General features: G+C 40.0%; 1 protein-coding gene across 1 annotated transcript in view; it reads right to left on the bottom strand.

The window, feature by feature from the left end:
• Positions 1-8,379: 8,379 nt before the first annotated feature.
• Positions 8,380-11,759, bottom strand: part of adgrd2 (adhesion G protein-coupled receptor D2) — a 64,848-nt gene continuing 61,468 nt past the window's right edge. Inside the window, exon 25 of the mRNA XM_079567155.1 lies at positions 8,380-8,565. Coding sequence (XP_079423281.1) covers positions 8,558-8,565 — 8 coding nt within the window. The 3' untranslated portion in view covers positions 8,380-8,557. The remainder of the gene's footprint in view (positions 8,566-11,759) is intronic.

Raw genomic sequence — 11,759 nt, 5'->3', positions numbered from 1 at the left:
TTCAAACTGTTTCTGACACATTGTGACACAAAAAGACTGAGCCTGTGACTTTTCCCACAATTCCTCCCATCATTTACCGAACAGAGACTGTTTCACATGTTTTGCTTTTTACATTTATCTTTTGTTTGTTTTTCTGTTATTAACTTTGTACTAAAGGTGATTCCACAGATACACTTGACAAAGGCTTCTATTGTCTATGAACATTAGAAAACCACGTAGGACTATCGTGACAGATCCATTTATGGTCATTTCATCGAACAAACCAAGAGCACATTTTTGATACCCACTTCATCTACATCCAGCCAACCTTTCACTTTACCTTTCACTGCTGACATTTGATTTAAGTGACACTCTGTAAGATTGCAAAATGACGTTGAGAGAGAGAAGAGATTTCAAATGTAAATGATCAAGCTCCTTTTCCCTTTCTCTCTGATCGTTCCTGACAGGTCGCTTCACAGTGAAACTCGTCTCATTGGTCAGAGTTATGGCACCATGTGAGTGAATTCCGCTTAGTAGCTGAGATCAGCAAAGGCTTTAGAAAAAGTCATCATTATTAAATGTTACTTACGTTGCATCAAATTGCAGGTCTGGGCGTATTTGTAAAACATCTAAACTTACAGATTGTCACTTAAAAAGAAAATTGTTTGCCGCTCTTTGATGGGAAAAGAAGACATTGAATTCAAATTGTTTCATCAGAAGCTTGGGTCTCTCTTGATTTTTTTTGTTCATTTAGTAGTTTTGTGATCTTTTGAGCCTTCTCTGGTTCTTTTTCCTCAACAAATTTGGGTTGACCAAATATATTTGTCAGCAAAACCTTTGTCGCAGGTTTTGGGTCTCTTTTTTGGGTCTTCTGTATCGTGTGAAGCAATCCTGGAGAAATCCTCACAAAGACAATGGCATTTCCCAGTTCCCAGGACAACACTGATGGACTGATCGAACGGTGTATCTTGCAGCTAAACTTTCTTACTGTGTTCATCTGAAACTTTGACGACACTGGCCATTCCAATGTAAAGTAGACAATCACTCCACCTGCCTTAACCTGACGCCCGGTCGAACCAATCCACACTGTACAGAGTATTGATGTTGTGAAGTCTGTCCACAGCAACATTACTTCGACACGAATCTCTGCTTTATGTTTAAAAAAAAATATTGTATTATCCACTAATATTAAAAAAATGTTATATGTTATTTTGTTCCTGTGACTTTAAGTATTAAATTGAGTCTTTCCTCATTTTGCAAAAGAGAAAGTGAACAACATATTTTCTTTTTGTTAAATATATTTTATTGTTATAGCATCAAACCAATAAAACTCAGTGAAGAACAGTCAGGGTCGTGTGACGCCTCTTCATATGCAGTGAATAAGTACAACTCGTCTTCAATCAATGGGGGTATTAAGATGTATAAAGACTTTTGTAGATGATTTAGGATATCGTAGTCTCATTTTATTTTGAAAAGAAGAAAAAAAAATCCACAAAATAAATTAGTCTACAAGTTAAAAAAAAGAAAAGAAGAAAAATCCTTCAGAAAACATGCAGTAAAAGTGAGGGAAATGTGGTGCCTATAAAGGGAACAAAGGGAGTGTTGCCACAATGTTGAGAAATTGGAATTACATTTTCCAAATCAATCTATGAGTAAACACTGAATTACTGCATTTAATTTAACATCGTATTGTGAAGTTGAGACAATGCACTTGTTTCCAGGTGAAATGTTAACATGTTAACAGAGCAAACTGTTCCAAAATCTGAAAATAAAAACTAAAATGCTTTATGCTGGTGTCTCCCTTTAAGATAAACTGCTTCTTTGAACCTTGCTCTTATCGAAAGTTGAATTGTCATTATACTTCTATGGCGCCTAAGATGACCTTGCTGCGAAGTCCTGCTCTATTGTCATCGCAGGAAACAAGAATTCATTGTTTTTCAAACAACAAACAAACAGTTACTACGCTAATGCGGTTTTGTTAAAGTGTGTTTAGAAGACACCTGATTATGTACGATGTAGAGCCATACAATTTAGTAAGGCCCTGGTATTCTCAATATTGGCTATCGTACAATAAAAAGGCTGATATTTCCGGAACTGGAAGTGACAGAGAGGGGAGCACAGAAACATTGCGGTGAAAATGGGTCACAAGTTTGTGCACCTGTTTTATACATTTTATGTTGTAGACTTTTGCTTATCATTTCAGAACCATAAGAGATAGATTTACCCTTTTTTGTTTTTGAAATCTACTGATTTTCGTCTTTCTGTCTTTCAAGCTCCCTCTGAAGCACCTACTAAAAATGATATACAGCGCCCCCTGCTGTAACAGTTCAACACTGACAAATTTAGAAGCATCATACATATGGAAGATTTTTTAAGAATGTGAATTTTAAATGTCTGTGTATTTTCTGCTTTTAATTTTTTTTAATACTGACATAACATGTTTAGCCTGATAAACCACACCCACCTCTTTCTGCGCGAAAGAAGGTGGGTGTGGCCACACACGGTCAACAAGTTCCTGATTGGCGGCTAAGGCCAAGCCGAACCAATTACAACCGTCACAGAGAAATGACAAGGCTACGTCACTCCCTGCACCACTATGTTGTTAGTTCAATTAACATTAACATTAGCCAAAACTAATGGATGAAGTAGTCGAGGATTTTGCCTGGCGTTCTCCGCGTGAGTTTATATTCAGTTCATATTTTTTTAATTGGACTACGGCTGTCGTCACGTCCGCTAATTGCTATTGGTTTATTTCACTGACAATCTGTGCGCGTTAGGCCGTCCCTTCAAACTGCTCCAATTGCTCTGTGACCAGACTAATTCCCTGCGTGGAATGGACAGGGAAGAGTATGGCAGAGCCAAGCAATAACATGTTTGAATATATTTTGTCCTTGAATTTCAGACACTGAATATTCAGCACATAATTCAGTACATTCATTCAAGTGTTTCAAATTCAAAATGAAAAATTCACATTGAAAATATACAATGTTGTTTTTAAAATTTCAAATTCAACAGTCTAAATTCAGTGAAGAGTGAAAAAAAATGTAAAGGAAAAATTCACGCGTAAAGGGGCTAGATACAAGTTGATCATTGTATACTCACTACTGGCACCTCAGGTCATACGTGTAACTGCACCTTCTATATTAAGCTCGTGCATGACGGCAATGCGGACCCGAAGTAACCACTTTTTGAGTGACAGTGCAGGATTTTAGAGGCAGTTGTGGTGAATAGGTCTGGGTTCATACTACACCTTAGGCTAGAACATGTAGGGGGAGGAAAATACTTAATTTTAATATTTTTAAAGGAATAGGCCACCGTTTTTACATACTGAGATATGTTCTTACCTAACCTTAGTCCAGTTAATATATCCCCGTCTGTTTTTTGTCCGTGCGCTCTGTCACGCAAACGGAGCACATACGCAGCCTCTCCCACATGTCATATAGCTCCAAAAAAGCTCACGATAGAAGCTACCAAGCTCTTCCACGTGTTCCCTATTTAAATAAAGTTACGTGAAGTGTTTTCACGCGAAGTATGTTTACACAGAAATGTAACATGTTGATTTTATCAGCAGATAAAAAGGGGGACTATATTGTGAGGCGTAATGATACGAGGAGCACAACGTCCGCGCAGTAACTCCTAAAGACTTCCCCCGCTCACTTCCGTCAATAACCTTTAGGAGTTACTGCGCGGACGTTGTGCTCCTCATATCATTAAGATAAGATAAGATGATACTTTATTGATCTCACAGATGGAGAAATTGCATTCGATGAGAGAGCATCCGGCAGCAGCACCCATTCAGTGCGCACCACTCTTTTTTTTTTTTTTTCTTTGGTGAAAGATCGTTGTGTCACGGCCGCCATCTTCACTGTTTTGGTCACAGAAGGAGCACTGGTTGATGGGAAATCTGTAGACGATGACCACGGCGGTGGAGCTCTTGCACTTGGCCACGATGTTCTTGGCCACACAGGTGTAGTTGGCCGTGTCGGACAGACGCGCCTGCTTGATGATCAGGTTGTGTCCACGGTGATGTAGAAGTTCCTGTCCTCGGCCGGGTCGATGATCTCGTTGTCCTTCAGCCACTCTACCCGCATGACCTTGGAGGATGGAGAAACTGTAGCTGCCCTCTGTCATTCTCTGATCATCTGAAACGGTGCACCGCCTCCTGGGCTTGTCCCCGTCTCAGAGCGTGGTGTCCTGCACTGGTCAGCTCCACCTCCTCCTTCCTCCTGCACAGCTCCCTCCACAGTCTATCACCATCTCCTCATTGGTCCCTTTCGTTGTTTCCTGTCGCTCCTCTTGTGACGCCTCCTCCGTGCTGCAGGTGTGGGGGCTCTTGGTGCCTCTTCACTGTTCAGTGTCTCAGAAGAAGATGTTTGTAGATCTCAAATGGGTTTAGCTGATAAGCTAGCAGTTTGTTTACCTTCAAAAAGCTGCTTTATTCAGGACCATTTTGGACTCTCAAAGTAAACAAATCCACCAAACCTCCACAAAAACACGACAAAGATGTACAAAAGTATCCAGAAAAGCAACGTGGTTCGCTGAAAAAGGCAAACAATTCACTGAAAAAGGCAAACAATTACGCCTCACAATATAGTATCCCTTTTTATCTGCTTATAAAATCGACATGTTACATTTCTGTGTAAATATACTTCGGTTGAACGGTTGAATTTCTTTTTTTACAATGAATATTTATATTGAATATTTAAGGGAATATATGTATCGGAAATTGTACACTCTGAATTTAGACTGTTGAATTGGATGTGTTGAAAAATAATACAGTGAATATTTAAAAGGTGAATTTTTCATTTTCAATTAAAAAACCCTGAAAAATGAGCAGTGAATATTCAGTGACTGAAATTCAGTGACTGAAAAAAATCAAACATGGTATTTCAATGTTAAAAATATTCAAAGCATAAATTGCACAGATGTTTAAAATTCACATTTTGACAGAAAAAAATCTTCCATACATACACAGATTCGATATTTCTATGGTGGAAACCTTTACTATAATAATACATGTTTAAGTATTTGAGAGATTAAGACAAAAAATACATCAAGTTAAATGACTTAAAATATCAGCCTTTATATTGGCTATGCCAACCCCCGTCATATCGGTATCGGACCCCAAAAATCCATATTGGTCGGGGCCTACAGTTTAGTTCACTGTCCTGGCCAGCCAGCCACAGTTCCTGCAGCAGTTACAGATTTTGTCACACAACAATCATACAGCTTTGCAAAAGGTTATTTCTGCACCGTCTTGTAGCACAGCCGTTTGGATATAATGTTAAACTGCCATTTGGGGAGTTCAGTTTTAGACCATATATAACAATATGTTAATAATGACTTCACAAACATAAACAGATGCACAGTTTAAAGTTTACTGCTTGTTGAATAAATATATTACAATCATTAGGTTATGTATTTTTCCACACATATTGAGAATATCTTTGTAGCAATACAACATACATAGTCAGGTAGGGGGAAAAAAGTCATCAAGATCTAGTATGGCCGACACTTTATCTTTTAATTTTTGCTCAAGCAGAAAGTTGGTGCTTTTGGGGCGTCTTCAGCGGCCTACGGGATTTGTTTTATAAAACGGACCAGTTTTCTTTGCTTTAATACAGAGTTATATCGGCCAACTGTAGCCTATATAACTTTGTATAAATGTTAAGGGGAGACACTGCAGACAGGGCCAGTTTGCTCTCTTTAACCAATAAACTTTCACCTGGAACCAAATCAGTTCCTGAATTCACAAATTCCACATCCATACTTTTATATGGGAGATTGTAATTTCAAATTTTCCAGTCTTGAAGAAAGCGATTTTTCAAGATCTGAAATAACTTATTCAAAAACAAAACAGGAAAAGCTAATATGACAACTAAAAGAAGCCTTACATTTGCACCTGGCTCCATTTTCGTCCTTCTTCCTTATTTTATGTTTCATATTTGTGACAGTAATCTACAGCACAAGTTTCAAATTTTTATCACTATATGTACATGTATCCTGCAGTGTCTCTCCTTAAGTTGACTCTTTTGTATATGTTTGTGGAACTGAAAGTTGCTCCTCTTGAATGAATGCCCTTTAAATGGCCCAGGGCTGTGTTCATGACCCGCTATACCAAGTTCGAACTATAGACACATTGAAAATGATAGAAATATTGAACAATAGTGCTCGGGCTCGTTCAAGTAACTTAACGCCCACCTCGCCATCCGTCTAAACATAAAAAATAAACTGTGTACCTTTATTTGATATTATGAAACTCATAAGAGCTTTTATTTATTTTTACAAAGGCATTGAGACACCGAGAATGATTTTTTTTTTCCAAGGACAAATCTTAGTGGTGCTTATTTCAGATGTAACCTGATTCTTCCAATGAGACAGTCTCATGGGGAAAGAAAGTTCACATAACATGGATAATAACAGGTTTCTGCTCATATGAGTGTCGTGTAAATACATACAAATTTACATAACAATTCCACTGCAAAAGTTTTGGTTTTGGGATCGACAGAGAAATACCGAACTATCCTACGGGAGCTTGAAACAAGAAATAGGTAGTGATTTTTTACTTAATTCGGGCCTTGTTTCAATTGCGGCACGATTTTGACTAAATGCAAAGACATTCATTTAATTGATCTTACAATGACATCAACACATCAAAACAAAGAAATAGGCATAGGTTTCTAAGGCTACGTTCAAGACTTCAAGAGAAATCCGAGTTTATCGCAAGGTGTGCATTTTTCCATGCGACTGTCCTCACTCTCCTGGGTGGACATACTGTTTGCCCAAGGCCAGAGTGACCCACATGCACATACAAGGATATAACGTCACATGCAGCTCTGCGCGAAAGTAAACATGTTTCAGGACATTTTGTAGCACAATCGGAGCTGGAGAAGAAGATCTATGACAGGTGTCTACAACCTTTTTTACCTGGCAAACTTTTATGCAACATTTTATGTTTTACTTCCTTGACACTTGGGTAACCAACAAACCTTGCAGAGTTTACCCTGGAGAGGTAAGAGCCAAGATGATATTTAAACATGATTGTAGAAAATGAATTAAATTCTGTCCTTGACTATATTTATAGGTGCGTTATGCAACTTTATTTGTGAGGAGAAAAAAGTAGATATTTCCGGTTGTTTGACCTTGTAATGACCTAGCGGCTGTATGACTGGCCAACATGGCACCTTTACTTTCCATCACAGTGGTCTCTAGGACGCTCTAGGATCAACTGTTTGGAAGGTTTTCACTGCAGACGGACCCTCTCACCAGATAGGTGAGAGGGTCACCTATCTGGACTATGGGTCACGTTTTTAAAGCATGGAGCGCAGCCGTTTGCTACAGCGGGACTGCGGCGCATTCTCTCTTCTCTCAGGACGGTTCACTTCACAGGGGGATAAATAGTACTGCTCTCTGTCCTGTGAGAGTGTGAAAGGTAAATTCAAATAAAGCTGTCGCAACTGCACACATCTGACCACCACCATTCATTCACGCACGCACACATCATTCATCCTGGCCTATTGTACATGTTTTTAGTGAAATCGTAGTACCTGGAGGAAACCTACCCAGACATAGCCTGGCCTTAGCCATCCGTAAACTCCGGTCACTTATCATTTCCCTACATGTACGTCTGGGTCTGATCTCAGTGGCTGCGTTACATCGGCAGAATTTCAACCTGCCATTCAGCGAGCGGGGGAGGCGGGGCTTGTAGGTGACGTCAAGCATTTGCGCCGCATTTGCTGGTTGTAGTTTTGCAATGGCAGCGGATACAAAAGTAATGGAAGCTCTTCAATCCGTTCTGGCTCGAGTCCCAAATATCCAGAAATTAAAATTGATGCCTTGGAATGTCCCCAAGAGTTATAATAGCTGCTTCACTTACTCCGGCACATTACATACGTCACGACCAAACGCTAGAGAAAATCACATCCAATCATTTCAAAGGAGTTTACCCCTCCCACCTGATAACGGAGCTCAATTGTGAAGGTCCAGACCCACAGCCGCTGGGTCAAATACGCACAAATATCAATTTTCTTTCTGCAGAAGAAGCTGCATAATGCCCCTAAACACGAAATGTTTGCAGATTCTGTTCAACGTGTTCAAAACAAACAGAGAATGCCTCTAAAATGGAGGAGGCTGGAGAGCTACCGGTTGGAAATCCCTGATCTGTAAAGACAGACACCCAGGTTTGTTTGGCCTTTCATGGTAGCCTGGCCAGCCATCTTTCTCTTTATAAGGACAGTATGGCTGGCCAGGCTACGTTCATGGGACACTGTCAGTCTCTTAACACTTAAAAATGTGTACAAGTCACAGCAAAGAATGTTGGGACAGTGTGAGTGGCTTCAATGAACACAGACTTTGTTCAAAAGCAATAGGCATTTGAAAAAATCACATCTGTGCTGTTCACACTGCCATGAAAAGATAATAAACAAATGCGCTCTCATCTTTCTATCACAACGCGCGGTCCTATTCTACACAACTCAGTGATGACGCTTGATCCGACAGAAAAGCAAGCCCACTTCTCCTTTGCCTCCTCCGTGGGACAAACATTGACAGTGCCAGGCCTCTTCTCTGGGCTTGTGGCTCAACAGTCTGAAAAAGAAAAAAGGGGGCATTAGCTGTGACTTGACGTTCCGTGTTTACCTTTGTTGAGTCGTGTTTGTGTACGAGGGAGCGGGCCCCGGTGAGAGAGTGAGCAGGTGTTGAAGAGCGTAATGGCTGCTGCGCTGAATAGGCTGCCCGGTCTGTCTTCCGATTAAGGGACTGAACTTGTCCTTTGTCTCTGCGGTCAACAATGCCGCATCCCCGCGACCACTCGAAGCCACCCCTTCTGGGGCCTGTCGCACAGACGGGGACCGGCGTCTAATGGAGCCGCGACACTAACTTCTCACTTCCCGTGCGCACTCGTTTAGCTTGGACCAATTTAGCCGCCATCATTGACAGTGACTTAACCCCCTCGCCGACACGAAGGGAACCATCTGTTGTATCCGCCTGCAACATTCACGGACACAAAAGGCGGTTTTCACACACGGCTAATGCAGGTAAAAGCAGACAATGTGAATCTACTGCCGCCCCCCCCATTTCAGTCTCCAATCTGTGTATTGTGTATTCTTGTAGCCTAAACACCGCCGTGGGTCGGCCACATCTCTTGCAAAGCCTATAATATTTTCCATAGAAGCTATCAATGGTATATTTTAAAATAGCAACATGAAAATACTATAGCGATAAAGAAAAGATATTTGTATGCAACAGCTCAGTTTTTTGTCTTCAAGGCCATTTGCAAAATAAAATGATAGCCTCGGCTCAGAATGCGCACAAAGGCTGGAAAAAACAAACAAACACCTGGAACACAAAGCAATGTTACTTCTTAGGTTTGTTGTAGCATTGGCCAGACGGAATACAATTGTGCCTTTAGTTTAGTTTGAAAGTTGAAGCGCTGTAAACACAAACAAATAAAATAGAAGTGTATAGAGGGTTAAGGTTAGAGATGAATGTTTGAAAGAAAGTCAGGAGACAGTTTTAACGATGCTGAGGTCTTCTTTACTCTTAATGACTCAACTTTTGCACGCCGCAGCAAAAGTGCATCTGTCCGTCTGTTAAACTCGGGGGTGGAGTGATCATACTTTGGGTTTGTATCACAGCAAGTGGCACAGGGAACATTTTACGAACAAAGAATGAATCCAATTAAATTCCAACAAATTATGGGGGAAATCAGAACACCATCAGTGAAAAAGCTTCAGTTAAAAAGCAGATGGGCTCTACAAATGGGTAAAAAGTCCTCAACATCCACAAAGGATTACATCAAGAGGTGCAGTCTAAAGGTTTTGCCTTCACTGTCCCTTTTCCTAAATATCATTGAAGATCTGTGGATGGACCTCATACAAGACAGCCCAGAAATCTTTGTTCTGGAAGACTTTTGAAAGGAACAAAATTTCCCTCAATCTGGAATTGAAACTCTGAAACAATTGGACTCTTAGCTGCCGAGAGAAGCCTTTAAAGCTGTGATACTTGCCATCCCGGGCTGCCAAGAGGTCTTGAGTCCTTTTTCTTTTTTTGTCATTTTGAAAAAATAAAAGATTACTTTATAATTGTTATGAGAATGTCTCATCTGTAATGTCATGCCGTTTGGAGATCAGTTCATCTTCCCCTTGCTTCATTGACCACATAAATAGAAGTTTCATCGAGGGTGCCTAAACCACTGTAGGTGGGTGTGTACAAATCGTTATTGCAATAATAACGACCAATAACGTATTAAATTTGGCCAGTTTCAAAATGTGATAAGCCGTAAAAACACTGTTGAGCCAATCCGGTAATAATGATTTGCCAAAAACGTAATTATTGGCTATTATTTTGCCCTGACAAAATGAAAATATAGAAATTATAATATGTTACAATACCTAAATTTGACTTTGTTTTCAAAAACTAACACATGTGCAGTTTTTCTCTAAAATGCTAGATTATGTGTGTTTTTCATCAAAATTCATATATATATATGTATATATTTTCTTTTTTACACACAACTTGTCGCAGCTCATATGACGGTAGCACAAATGGTAAAAAGGGTCATCTTATGACAGAAAGGTTGCCGGTTCGAGTCCCTGCTCCCACAAATGCATGTATTATTACATTATTGAATGACTGTATTACATTTGTGAAGATTTTTCATCTTGTCAGGCCAATAACCTAATCTGTATTACATAATTGTTTTCAATGTAAAAACTAAGAAACTCTTGCCCCTAGAGCCCATAAGCGACACTGCAGGTGTCGTAGAATGTTGCGTTTTTTTAACTCATTAATTGTCCGTGAGAGGAAATACTACGCTGATAAAAAAGACAAAGCTAGAGAAGGCTATTGTACATTGTGCCACAACTCAGTGACACAATGGAGATATTTTTTTCTCAGAAACTTGGCTGTAAACACTGCTAAAATGGTGCTAGCCCGTAGTTAGCTTTGCCCGTTAGCCTGTTAGCTTCTCCTGATACCATTCGTGTGTAATGGAATCCCGAAGGCAGGGAAGTTGTAAGGGTGGTTTTCTGGCCAGAGACATCAGGGGGATCATCCCATTAACACTTGCATTACCCCCAGAGGGACAACGAAAAGGATTTATTAAGGTAAACAAGTTACTTAGTTCTTCTTTAATACATTTTGAAATGAGCTGTTTTTACATTATCGGTTCCTGCAGGGTGAAACGTCTTCCTTAAAGTAGATGCTAGATTAGACCACTGATCTTTTGCTGCTCTTCTACTCAGCCCTATTGCCCCTATGAGCCTGGATTGAGATGGTCAGGACAAGTGCAAAGAAAAAAGAGTGGATATATGGGACAAACAGGCTGAGGTTAGAACAGCCAAGAAACAAAAGCCAAAAGGAACACCAAAGAAGTGATGGCTGAATAACATTGTGACTACATTCTTCATTTAATCATTTATCAGAAAGAAACAGGCCCTAACTAGAACTGCCCAAGACTTGGTCAAAAGCAGAGCACACCCTCAATATGCTACTGACGTTGCAATAAATCTACTTGTTAAGTGAAGCGCATTGAAATGCAGTTATTGATGTTCGTCAGCCTTTTATAAAATTCCCGGGGTTGAGAATGATACCTGTACGAATGAAACGACTTCAGGTGCAGATATAGGCATGATTATATAATTTCAAGTCTTGCATGATGTAAAGAGTGAGCATTTGAATTACTTAACACTGCTTCGTTATTTGGCTGCCTCTTGAGCCCTCTGTCCCGCTGTGTTATCCAGATCAAAAGTACTATGCTCTTTTACCAAATGAAGGTCAAT

The sequence above is a fragment of the Gobius niger genome (genome assembly GCF_951799975.1).
Source record: "Gobius niger genome assembly, chromosome: 1".
In the NCBI taxonomy this organism is placed as follows: Eukaryota; Metazoa; Chordata; class Actinopteri; order Gobiiformes; family Gobiidae; genus Gobius; species Gobius niger.
The sequence above is the reverse complement of the archived record's forward strand: the minus strand, read 5'-3'. Positions and strand labels throughout refer to the sequence as shown.